At 46.2% G+C, this 12500-nt stretch overlaps 1 protein-coding gene across 2 annotated transcripts; it reads left to right on the top strand.

Annotated features, from left to right (window-relative positions):
* The first annotated feature begins 687 nt into the window (after positions 1-687).
* chrnb5a (cholinergic receptor, nicotinic, beta 5a) lies at positions 688-12018 on the top strand. Of its 2 annotated transcripts, none has more exons than XM_031560328.2 (7): positions 688-1483; positions 7700-7845; positions 8480-8524; positions 8671-8780; positions 10212-11187; positions 11300-11442; positions 11702-12018. In XM_031560328.2, exons 1-7 carry the CDS (start codon positions 1432-1434, stop codon positions 11718-11720), a joined length of 1491 nt encoding a protein of 496 aa, XP_031416188.1. In that variant the 5' UTR covers positions 688-1431; the 3' UTR covers positions 11721-12018. The 2 variants fall into 2 exon arrangements, with proteins under 2 accessions (XP_031416188.1, XP_031416189.1); XM_031560329.1 differs by having other exon boundaries at positions 692-894; positions 11702-12016.
* The last annotated feature ends 482 nt before the right edge of the window (positions 12019-12500 follow it).

Genomic DNA, 12500 nt, shown 5'->3' with positions numbered 1-12500 from the left:
GTGAATGTGTGTGTGTGTGTGTGTGTGTGCCTATGTACAGTATGTAAGTGCCGTGCCATTCTTGACTATGAGCTCAGGTACATGGGTCTGCTCTTAGGCTCAGTGGCACAGTCCTACTTCGTGAAGATCACACACACCTCAGTGGATTTTAATTATACACAACTATCGCATTGCACCTTAGTCAGAAGCACTCACAATCACACACATGCACCACTCACACAGAGGACTCACACAGAGAAAGCCCACACACAGAGAAAGCCCACACACAGACACATACACACTACATACAAGAAATATACAAGTATACAACACAATTTATATTCCATACTGATCACCAGAGCCTGATTCAGAGACTTTGGGTGAAGATACTATTTCTCCTATCCATTACCTTCTGACTGAAGGTTAAACATGAATTAATTAGATCCTGTTACAGAACAGTGATAATATGAGTATAATGAGTACGTTTAGGCACAGTGTGTAAATATATGTATATATATATATATATATAAATATGTGAGATATGTATATATCACAAATATAAATCTAGGGTTAGAGTACGAGCATTCCTTTAAATGTTTCGGTGTAAAAGAGATGGACGCTTTTAAACTGATATATTATTATCAGTCTGACTTAAACACACTGTAAACTCTGAGGAAGCTTTTGTGTGCCACTTTGAAGCACTTTGTCTGCGTTTGTGTCACGTGCCCTCCAGTGCGGTACTCTAGCAAAGCGGCACAGTTTGCGCGCGCAGGCAGACAGCTTGGGTTACTCCGAATCTCACGAATATTAAACTAAAAAACAGTGCATCTGAAAATCGTGATTTCGTGCTTTAGTAGATGACATAGAACGTCCCATTCTGAAGTTCTGGTACAATCGGGAGGAGTCTTCCATCCGGTGAGAGAACGGCTGTATTATGAAAAGTTTGTGTGCGGCTTTCGCATGTACTGTTCAGCCATTTAACATATACCAAGACTGTGTGTGTTATTCCATTATCATTTTTTGAGTACTCGTGTAGATTCGAGTACAGGGCTTGATGGATGGAGTTTACTCCTAATGTCAACTAATCTGCCTAGAGGCGTTAGGATTTGGCTGAAACTACAAGTCTCCTCAGGGCGTAATCAGACAAGGAATTGGACATCCACGGCATGCTTCATGCGAGTGAATGAATCGCTTTCTCGATTGACACACAAAGTACATACAATCTGACCATTTTGTGGAGGACGGCCGAACGCTTCATGCAGGGAGCACGGACCCTTAAGCTGGACGTGAGCCAAAGCACCCCCGGTTTCGTGCGCGCACGACAACGGCAGTTTAGCTGCTCTCCGAGTTGGGACTTCATCTATATTGATCTCCTCAGCTGACGCTTTAGATTGGCACTCGAGCAAGTGACTTTAGCAGGTGCCTCCGGAAGGAAAACTTCAGGAGTAGGGGATGAAAGCGCCAGCACTACTCTCGCTGTCTCTCCTCTCTCTCTTCCTTGCAAGTAAGTGGACATAGCGGACTAAAGTGAAGTCCACGTAAAATATGTATGTTTTTTACTATTATGTTGACAGTTAAGTAAGGGTGTAAGACGATTGGAAGTGTGCAGCAGGGATGTAATGAATGCAATGTAATGAATCTCCCAAGGCGGGAAAGAGATTCTTGTGGAGCACATGTTCTAGGTGGAGATTCCCTCGAGAGTTTCTCTTTGGGCGTCAAAACAACCCACCGGCTCTCTTCTGTAAAGTCAGCAGAAGCCTTGTGTGCATGCGCCTGTGTGTGTGTGTGTGTGTGTGTGTGTGTGTGTGCGTGCAGGGGGTACCTCAGGTTTTGAGTATTGTAAGGGGAATTAGATAACCCCATGGAAAGGTGAGAACACTTTTACTTTTCCATTGGCGATACTCTGAATCTTTGCTTTGGGGTGACACCGGATATTTAGTGGGCAGTTCAAAACATGCGCACACACACACACACACACACACCCTCACACACACACACACACGCACGCACACTCAGTAAGAGAGAGAAAGAGAGGTGTGACAGAGGTCAGTGAGGTGTTTTGATTAGTGTGTGATTAAAGCCTTTTCCTTGTTCCTGAGGCACAGGGCTGAAGACTCTTGTGGTGGGACTCTGAATAATTAATTGGCTGGAGTGCACCTGTGTGTTCTCCTGATTCTGTGCCCTGGTATGTGTGTGTGTGTGTGTGTGTGTGTGTGTGTGTGTGTGTGTGTGTATGTATGTGTATATACACGTCACCCTGATGCAATTGATTCAGACTCTAACTGTATTTCTGTCTCTCTCTTTCACTCTGTGGGATTGCATGCCACAAAGTCTGTGTGTGAGAGATGTATCTTCATGAAATGTTTACCTTAGGTGAAATTCTTTTTTAGATGTATGTATGTATGTGTGTATGTGTATGTGTGTGTGTATGTATGTCATATTCATGCCTCATTAATGTATGCTGTGTATTATTTGCATGTCAATGGCAGATGAGTTCCTCGTGTGCTATTTGGTCCTCACGTTAATCCCTCTGTGTTGTTTCTGTGTGCTCGTCCCCACGCTCCGATCATTAATGTGATCAGCTCATCTACCTTACCTTACCTTGCTGCTCAGGACACTCTAAGTGCAGGATACATGGATGCTTGGCATAGGATATTACATTATGTGTGCAATCTAGGGCAAAGGGATTCAGTAATGAGAATAATGCAATGCTGTGATTATTAATACACTAGCCTTGAAGCATACAGGAACAGGGGGAGAAAATACTTAACCCTTTATGGAGTTTATTAACAATTTCTTCACACACACCTATATATTATAATAATAATAATAATAATAACAGACCTAATATACCTTTCATATTACTTTATATTAGTATTTTTAGCAGAGCTGGAAATCCAGTTTTGAAGACAGCTTTGCCATCTGTCTCCCAGTCAATAATACAATATCTCACAAGGACTTGAAGCCACATGTGTTGACAGTAACCTGGAGCTGAGGTGAGGTGAGCGCGGCACCTTGGGGAGAGAGCCAGTGGACGGTCATACTGTGCCGTCTGGCTTCATCCCGTCCTCCTGCTCCTGAGCATTCCCCCCTCTGCTTGGCCACAGGACCCGTGGCAATTCAGGGTCAATTACGTACAAACTGCTCTTCACAATACCTTCACAATACCTGCTGAGGACAGTGCTAACCGCAGGGACACAGATGTAGGCACTGCCAAAGAATTAGAAACAGAATTAGACACTCCATCCATCTCTATGGGTACTCCTATGCAAGCGAAGCAGCAACAGAAAAGGACACTCCCCCTTGCCTAGGCTGCATGTTACTGTCAGTGGAGTAGACACAGGAAGATGTAGGTTCATATGAGCAGTGGGAATGGACTGGAGTAGACACAGGAAGATGTAGGTTCATATGAGCCGTGGGAATGGACTGGCAGCGAGAACAAAAGAGGGCTGCAGCATGAAGGGATGAGACCGTAGGAGAGTGTCTGTGGTGTCTGTGGTGTCTGTGGTGTGGTGTGTGTGGTGTCTGTGGTGTGTGTGGTGTCTGTGGTGTCTGTGGTGTGGTGTGTGTGGTGTCTGTGGTGTGTGTGGTGTCTGTGGTGTGTGTGGTGTCTGTGGTGTCTGTGGTGTGGTGTGTGTGGTGTCTGTGGTGTCTGTGGTGTCTGTGTGGTGTCTGTGGTGTGTGTGTGTGTGTGTGGTGTGTGTGTGGTGTCTGTGGTGTGTGTGTGGTGTGGTGTGTGTGTGTGGTGTCTGTGGTGTGTGTGTGTGTGTGGTGTCTGTGGTGTGGTGTGGTGTGTGTCTGTGGTGTGTGTGTGTGTGTGTGGTGTGTGTGTGGTGTCTGTGGTGTGTGTGTGGTGTGGTGTGTGTGTGTGTGGTGTCTGTGGTGTGTGTGTGTGTGTGGTGTCTGTGGTGTGGTGTGGTGTGTGTCTGTGGTGTGTGTGGTGTGGTGTGTGTCTGTGGTGTGTGTCTGTGGTGTGGTGTGTGTGGTGTGGTGTGGTGTGGTGTGGTGTGGTGTGTGTCTGTGGTGTGTGTGGTGTGGTGTCTGTGGTGTGTCTGGTGTCTGTGGGGTGTGTGGTGTGTGTGTGTGTGTGTGTGGTGTCTGTGGTGTGTGTGTGGTGTGGTGTGTGTGTGTGGTGTGTGTGTGTGGTGTCTGTGGTGTGTGTGGTGTCTGTGGTGTGTGTGGTGTGGTGTGTGTCTGTGGTGTGTGTGGTGTGGTGTGTGTCTGTGGTGTGTGTGGTGTGTGTCTGTGGTGTGTGTGGTGTGGTGTCTGTGGTGTGTCTGGTGTCTGTGGGGTGTGTGGTGTGTGTGGTGTGTGTGTGGTGCCAGGTGGCCCTGGAACATGATGTGAACAGAGGAGCTCTAATATTGTGTGTCAGCCAAGGGCACCAGTTGGACCTGGCGTGATACTAGTGAGATTTATATTTCAATATTTAAAGTGTATTTAAGTACACATGTATGCAACACAAGCTAGTATATAGAGATACACATGTATGTATGCAACACAAGCTAGTATAGAGATACACATGTATGTATGCAACACAAGCTAGTATATAGAGATACACATGTATGCAACACAAGCTAGTATATAGAGATACACATGTATGTATGCAACACAAGCTAGTATAGAGATACACACACATGTATGTATGCAACACAAGCTAGTATAGAGATACACACACATGTATGTATGCAACACAAGCTAGTATAGAGATACACACACATGTATGTATGCAACACAAGCTAGTATATAGAGATACACACACATGTATGTATGCAACACAAGCTAGTATAGAGATACACACACATGTATGCAACACAAGCTAGTATAGAGAGATACATGTATGTATGCAACACAAGCTAGTATAGAGATACACACACATGTATGTGTGCAACACAAGCTAGTATAGAGATACACATGTATGTATGCAACACAAGCTAGTATAGAGATACACACACATGTATGCAACACAAGCTAGTATAGAGATACACACACATGTATGTATGCAACACAAGCTAGTATAGAGATACACATGTGTGCAACACAAGCTAGTATAGAGATACACATGTATGTATGCAACACAAGCTAGTATAGAGATACACACACATGTATGCAACACAAGCTAGTATAGAGATACACACACATGTATGCAACACAAGCTAGTATAGAGAGATACATGTATGTATGCAACACAAGCTAGTATAGAGATGCACAGCTTGTCTGTGGAAATAATATGGCAGAGCTAGGCGTAAATGAAGACAAATGTATCTTTTTTTTGATTATTTTGTTGTAAAATGAAAGAGCAAAAAAGACTAGTGTCATTTCTGACAGTTTATATGTCTGAGTGCTCTCACTCCTGGTTTCAGTGCTTCTCAGTCCTGCCCTGATTCACCGTTGGCTTTTTAGGTGATGTGGAGAGCATGTCAGTTGTTTTGTCAGTTGTCCAACCATGTCTGTATTATGTCACAATATGCTGTGCTGGCAGTGCTCTATTGCAGAATGGGCTTTGGCCCACATTATACAGTCCTACACATATCTCTGTTTAAATTTTTAACTCGATTTTAAAAGCAGGGCTGGGAAGTGTGGCTAACCTTCCACCTGAGCGCAGTCATGCAGGTGATTTCATTTAACACGAGGCACGCTTGGGTCAATCTGAAAGGCCAGAGAAGCCATCGCTGTTCACATAACTGCTCACATCTTCCTGCCACGTATGTAGACCGTGCACATCCAGCGGTGTGTTTGGCGATGAACTTCAAATGGCCCTCCCGGCAGTAAGGCTGTGGAGCTCTGTAAGTCCTCAACAGGACATATTTTTGAACAACATGCAAAATCACAAATGACACTAATCTTGTCGTGTCTCGCACTAACACTATAAACACGTCAGATGTGTGTGTTTCTTTCTCCGCCTTGGGAAATGTTCGGGGGAGCCTGGCCAGGCTGGTTGACCCTTGACCTTGTGAACTCTAAGGGTAAATGAGAGGGGGGGGGGGCGGGGTGAGTGGTGCAGTGATGACTCAACTTACTGAATTAGATAAGGCTCCTTCTGCCCAGCCCTACATGACTATGCTACAGGGAGCCTAACCAGTCAGCTGAACACACATTACAGTACTGTGACACAGAAGAGAGAGAGAGAGGGACACTACAGACAGCCTGAGGTGTGTGTGTGTGTGTGTGTGTGTGTGTGTGTGTGTGTGTGTGTGTGGGGGGGGGGGGGGGGCACTAGAGTGTGGCTGGGCTGCAGGGAAACGTGTGTATAATATGCACCTGTCTGTGTGAGGAACGGTTGAGGCTGTATCAGCAGGACGGGTCTGTCTGGGGTGAACTGATCAGAGCATACAGACGCCTGAGGAAGGTGGCATCACAAGTGACTAACGCACAGAGAACAGCATGTGTGTGTGTGTGTGTGTGTGTGTCTGTGTGCGTGTGTGTGTGTCTGTGTGCATTTGTTTGTGTGTGTTTGAGTGCGTGTGTGTGTGTGTGTGCATGTATTTGTGTGTGTTTGAGTGCATGTGTTTGTGTGTGTGTGTGTGTGTGTCTGTGTGCGTGTGTGTGTGTCTGTGTGCATTTGTTTGTGTGTGTTTGAGTGCGTGTGTGTGTGTGTGCATGTATTTGTGTGTGTTTGAGTGCATGTGTGTGTGTGTCTGTGTGCATGTGTTTGTGTGTGTGTGTGTGTGTTTGAGTGCGTGTGTGTGTGTGTGTGTGTGTCTGTCTGTGTGCATTTGTTTGTGTGCATTTGTTTGTGTGTGTTTGAGTGTGTGTGTGTGTCTGTGTGCGTGTGTTTGTGTGTGTTCAAAGCCAGTTTGAGTCTTGTGTCTCGGTGGCATTTTGTAGCCCTAAATAACTCTGCCCAGAACAGAGGAGTGCTCTGTGAAGCGTGCTGCAGTCAGTCAGGGCCGTCCCACTGCAAGCCATGAAAACTGAAGTGCTGCACTTTCAGGGAGCTGACATTAATCACCATGCCCACAATCACCACCGTGTGTGTGTGTGTGTGTGTGTGTGTGTGTGTGTGTGTGTGTGTGTGTGTGTGTGTGTGTGTTTAAAACATAGTGGTTTGATTGTTGTAATGTTATAAAGACACCTCTGGATCCATAACGCTCTAGAGTAGATATGGGTGCTCACACATCTGCTGATGTTAGGATGTGTGAATGAAAGGTGAGGGTTCAGTGAACTGATGTGTGGTCACCTTGCCCAGGCCTGGCCCCCTGGGGTGTGTGTGTGTGTGTGTGTGCTGGATGAATATGTGAAGAACATCTGACCAAGCTCTCTAATTCCACACACTAACAGTTTTTCAACACGTATTTGGCTTTCCTTGCGTGTTTGTGCCAAGGAAATGAAGTGTGACATTACTCTAATATTCTTTTGCCTTTTCAGGGAGAAACTGACCTTAGACTGGAAGCGTGATGAAATATCCAGAGGCACTCACCTTTACACAGAGTGTATAAATATATATAGTCTCTCTTTACACCGAGTGTGTGTATATATATATATATATATATTCTCTCTTTCTTGCCCTCTTTTGAAGGGATGACTATCAGTGCACTCATTAATTCATATCATAAAACACTTTTCTTGTCATTTGAAGAAATTATTGATGCTGTCCTATTCCTGTTGTTATCTGAGTTGAGATTCTCCTGGTTTTGCTGTGGTCTGGGCTCTGCAGTCATAGGTGGTGCTGTGATAACCAGGTGTGATTAAGTGTGACGGTGTGACCTCCCGCCCTCAGGCTCCTGGGCAGCGGACTCTGAGGAGAGGCTGGTGGATTACCTTCTGGGCGTTGAGCGCTACAACAAGCTCATACGGCCAGCCGTCAACAAGAGCCAGCAGGTCACCATCGGCATCAAGGTGTCCTTGGCCCAGCTCATCAGCGTAGTGAGTAACACACACGGGCCTCAGCACTCACACGCACCTACACACACACACACAAATATATATATGATATACAATGTGCTTGGCTGAGAGACGTTATGATCCCCATAGTTGGAGGTGTGATTTATATATTGACTACTTACTAACCGAGAGGTCATGCTGGGAAATATCAAACTGAGGCTTTAACGTATCGACCGAGCGACAACGAGGTCAAAAGGGCCAAAGCCGAAGTTTGATATTTCCCGGCATGACCGAACGGTCGAGGTTAGTAAGTTGTTCATTATATGGCATTTTTCGCTCCTTTCATTTTGTAAATCAAAAGAAATGGTAATTGTTAATAGAAAACATGTCGTTTTGTTCAGCTCTCAAGTCTTCTCACGACACAATGTGTTTCAGTGTAGAGGCACTATGCTACACCATGATCTTAGCATACTGGGGGGTTTTGGCACTACGCTACACCATGATCTTAGTATACTGTTTTTATTTTGCATAAACGGAGGGCAGACTACATAGTACCCTAAAAAGGCAATACTCAAGCTGAACTGGGTGATGAGGGTTGGCACATGACCTTGTCATACAAGTTCACACACTCGCTCACATACTCACTCACATACTCACTTCTGTTTTTGTGTTGCAGAATGAGAGGGAACAGATTATGACCACTAATGTGTGGCTCTCACAGGTAAAAGTGTGTTGTTTACTAACAGAACTGTATGTCATGAGCGTGTTTGAGTGCTTGTATGTTTTGCATAATGTTCCTGTGAATATTCATGTCTGTAGTGTACATGTTGATGTGTACACAACATCCCTCATCTCTGCCTTGTGTAGGAGTGGAATGACTACAGACTTGCATGGGATCCTGACGAATATGAGGGGATTAAAAAACTACGAATCCCATCTCAACTCATCTGGCTTCCTGATATTGTCCTCTACAACAAGTAAGAGCAAACAGTTATCTTAATGTTTTGACTAAATATATTACAGTGTCACATGGCAGTGGACACTAGCCTAACTGAAAATGATTGGGAACAATGTTTTTCTATTCATGTTTGTACATCATCATGATTGGGACGCAAAGCTTCAAAAATAGCTGCCACCTCATAGGACTGAATGTGCAGATGTTGAAATCCGAATGTCTAAGGTCATATCTAACACACTGCCACAGATTGCACAACACCAAACAGAAAGTGGGAGGCCAATGTTGTTAAACGGTAAACAAATGTCACACTCCATCCTTTAATCTTCCCTCTCCGCTGTTTGCGGCGGGTAACACAACGAGGGGAGACGTGGGGATGGCGTGTTCCATGGCTCATCGCTCGTCAGGCAGCAGCCGCAGTAGCAGCTCAAACTAGGCCAAAGGAAACGCTGTCAGCCTCATTTTGTTTGCATTAAGGTCAATTTTATGCATTCATCCTCCCAAATAAAGCTAACACACCAAAAGGCTCCAAAATGGGTTTATATGGCTGCTGTATAAACGCACAAACATTATGAGGGTGTTTTTGATCACTAAATGGATAAACATAGATTATGCGGGAGGTTTTGTGGATGTGCTAATTTGATTTGCCCATTTTTGAGGCAGATGGAAGTGTGAAATCGGCTGCTAAAATAAGCCTTGTGTTTCTATGGTGATTTTAATTGAAAAGTGTGTGAATAGGGTTTGAGGGGGCTGGATTAGGAGACAGGGTTAATTAATGAATATTAATCAGCATACACCACATTCACTGGGGCATCTGACACGCTTATTCTCTCGGAGGGGAGAAGAAAGGAGAGGCTTGTGACTGTGGGGTTTCCCTGAGACCTCAGTTTGAGCTTTAGCCTCAATACTCGCTTGGATTATTCCTGCTTTCACTCCCTCACAACCTCTCTGTCTACTTCTCTTTCAGTCCCTCACAATCTCTCCTCTCCTCTTTCACTCACTCACAACCTCTCTCCTCTTTCACTCCCTCACAATCTCTCTCCTCTTTCACTCACTCACAACCTCTCTCCTCTTTCACTCCCTCACAACCTCTGTCTACTTCTCTTTCACTCCCTCACAACCTCTCTCCTCTTTCACTCCCTCACAATCTCTCCTCTCCTCTTTCACTCCCTCACAACCTCTCTGTCTACTCCTCTTTCACTCACTCACAAGCTCTCCTCTCCTCTTTCCTTCTCTCCTTTCCCACTTTATTGACTCAGGATAGTGGGTGTCAGTGCAGAAGCACTCTACGTGACAGAATGTTTGCAGAATCCCCAGCGCTTTAGTTAGCCGTAAAGCTAGTCAAAAAACGAAAGAATATCAGAACAGATCAAAAACATTCGACAAAACGTTATTAAATGACTTTCCTTCTGTGGTAAGACTTACCTGCTTTTTCTCTTTTGAACTCTTTAAGTGCGGATGGCGTGTATGAGGTGTCCTACTACAGCAACGCTCTGGTCGCCAACACGGGCGACATCTTCTGGCTCCCCCCTGCCATCTACAAGAGTGCCTGTGCCATCGAGGTGAAGGACTTCCCCTTTGACCAGCAGAACTGCACCATGAAGTTCCGCTCCTGGACCTACGACCACACCGAGCTGGACCTGGTGCTCACTTCTGACTTTGCGAGCCAGGACGACTACATGCCCAGCGGCGAGTGGGACATCGTCTCCCTGCCCGGCCGCAAGAACGAGGACCCCAATGACATCACCTACCTGGACGTCACCTACGACTTTGTCATCAAGCGCAAGCCGCTCTTCTACACCATCAACCTCATCATCCCCTGCGTGCTCATCACCTCGCTGGCCATCCTGGTCTTCTACCTGCCGTCCGACTGCGGCGAGAAGATGACCCTCTGCATCTCCGTGCTCCTGGCGCTCACCGTGTTCCTCCTCCTGATCTCCAAGATCGTGCCGCCCACCTCCCTGGCCGTGCCGCTCATCGGCAAGTACCTGATGTTCACCATGGTGCTGGTGACCTTCTCCATCGTGACCAGCGTGTGCGTGCTCAACGTGCACCACCGCTCGCCCAGCACGCACCGCATGCCGGACTGGGTCAAGCACTTCTTCCTGCACCGGCTGCCCGTCTTCCTGTTCATGCGCCGGCCCGGCAGCTCCAACGTGCGCGAGAAGTTCCGCCGGCGGCACCAGAGGAAGTCCTTCTCTTCTGCCCCGTCGTCGGAGGGCCGGTCACGGCAGACGGAGGTGGACACTCTGTACCTGAGCGGTGAACCGGGAGGCCTGGCGGGGGGCAGGTGGTGCCTCGGTGAACTTCCTGAGGGGTCAGAGGTCAGACAGAGGGTCAGGGTGAAGCGAGACGTTGCCGTGGATGAGGCCATTGAAGGCGTGAGGTTCGTGGCTGAACATATGAAGATTGAAGACGACGATGAAGGGGTGCCAATCATTCATTTCATAGATTATAAAGCAAATTAATGGATCCCAGGTTAACGTTTGATGGTAACATGACATGTGCTTGTTTTGTCTCTCTCTCTGTGTGTGTGTGCAGATCATTGAAGACTGGAAGTACGTAGCCATGGTGATTGATCGTCTCTTCCTTTGGATCTTCATCCTGGTGTGTGTGACCGGAACCCTTGGCCTCTTCGTACAGCCACTGTTCCAGAGCTACAACACCCCAACAGCAGGGGATGAGTGAGCGTGCATTGACACACACACACGCACACACACACACACACACACTCACACACACACACACACTCACACACACACACACACACACACACACACACTCTCACACACTTATGTGTCACTCTGATCTGTTTAGCTGGTACACACACTTACTCACACATCAATACTCACGTGTATACCATGTATATGTAACATTCTGATGTAATGAGCAGGTGTTCGGTATGGCCTGTCTGACCTGTGGTCTGTGTGGCTTGTGTTTCAGGAATTCGGGAGATTTCTAAGCGTTCCAGCAGGCAGACAGAGGCACAGAACCCCCCTCACCCCATCAGCAATCCTTAGAGAGCACAGTCATCATCCAGCCTGTCACTCAAATGCTCAAGCAGTTACAGTGACATAGCACACACTACACACAAATACACACTAAACACAGCTGAAACACACACACACACACACACACACACACACACCCTAACCCTCCGTAACCCCAATGACTCAGGATCTCGCAAACACTGACTCATACACAAGACCAAATACTGTAGAGGCATCTTCCCAAATCAGCTTTGTAGATGCTAAATGACAATAAACTTTCCTTACTTGATCTTTTAAACAGGACATTGAGTGTTTTTTTTCATAATAGCCTAATCTCTCTCTCTCTCCTCTCTCTCTCTCTCTCTCTCTGTCTCTGTCTCTCTCTGTCTCTCTCTCTCTGTCTGTCTCTCTCTCACTCACACACACACACACACACACCCTCACAGACACATACACACAGGCACACACACAGACAAATATATATTCACATGCATATTGTTGATGACTAATAAAGAATACAAATGATGGCAAGTATTTGCATATGTGAATAAAGGGCTTTGCAGCAACAATGTCTCATTCAGCACAGTGGTCATTCATTTCTAGGTCAGTCTGGCCAGTAACAGTGTTCTCCAGTGGACACGGAGTGCCATAGCTACCTCTGAGATCTGAGAGATGTGTTTGTGCTTGGGCAGAGACTATGTTTGTTTGTCTGTACAGGCCAGTTGGTCACAGCATTGAAAGCATTTAGTGGC

The sequence above is a fragment of the Clupea harengus genome, chromosome 22 (genome assembly GCF_900700415.2).
Source record: "Clupea harengus chromosome 22, Ch_v2.0.2, whole genome shotgun sequence".
NCBI classification, from domain to species: Eukaryota; Metazoa; Chordata; class Actinopteri; order Clupeiformes; family Clupeidae; genus Clupea; species Clupea harengus.
This window is presented reverse-complemented; position numbering and strand designations above follow the sequence as displayed.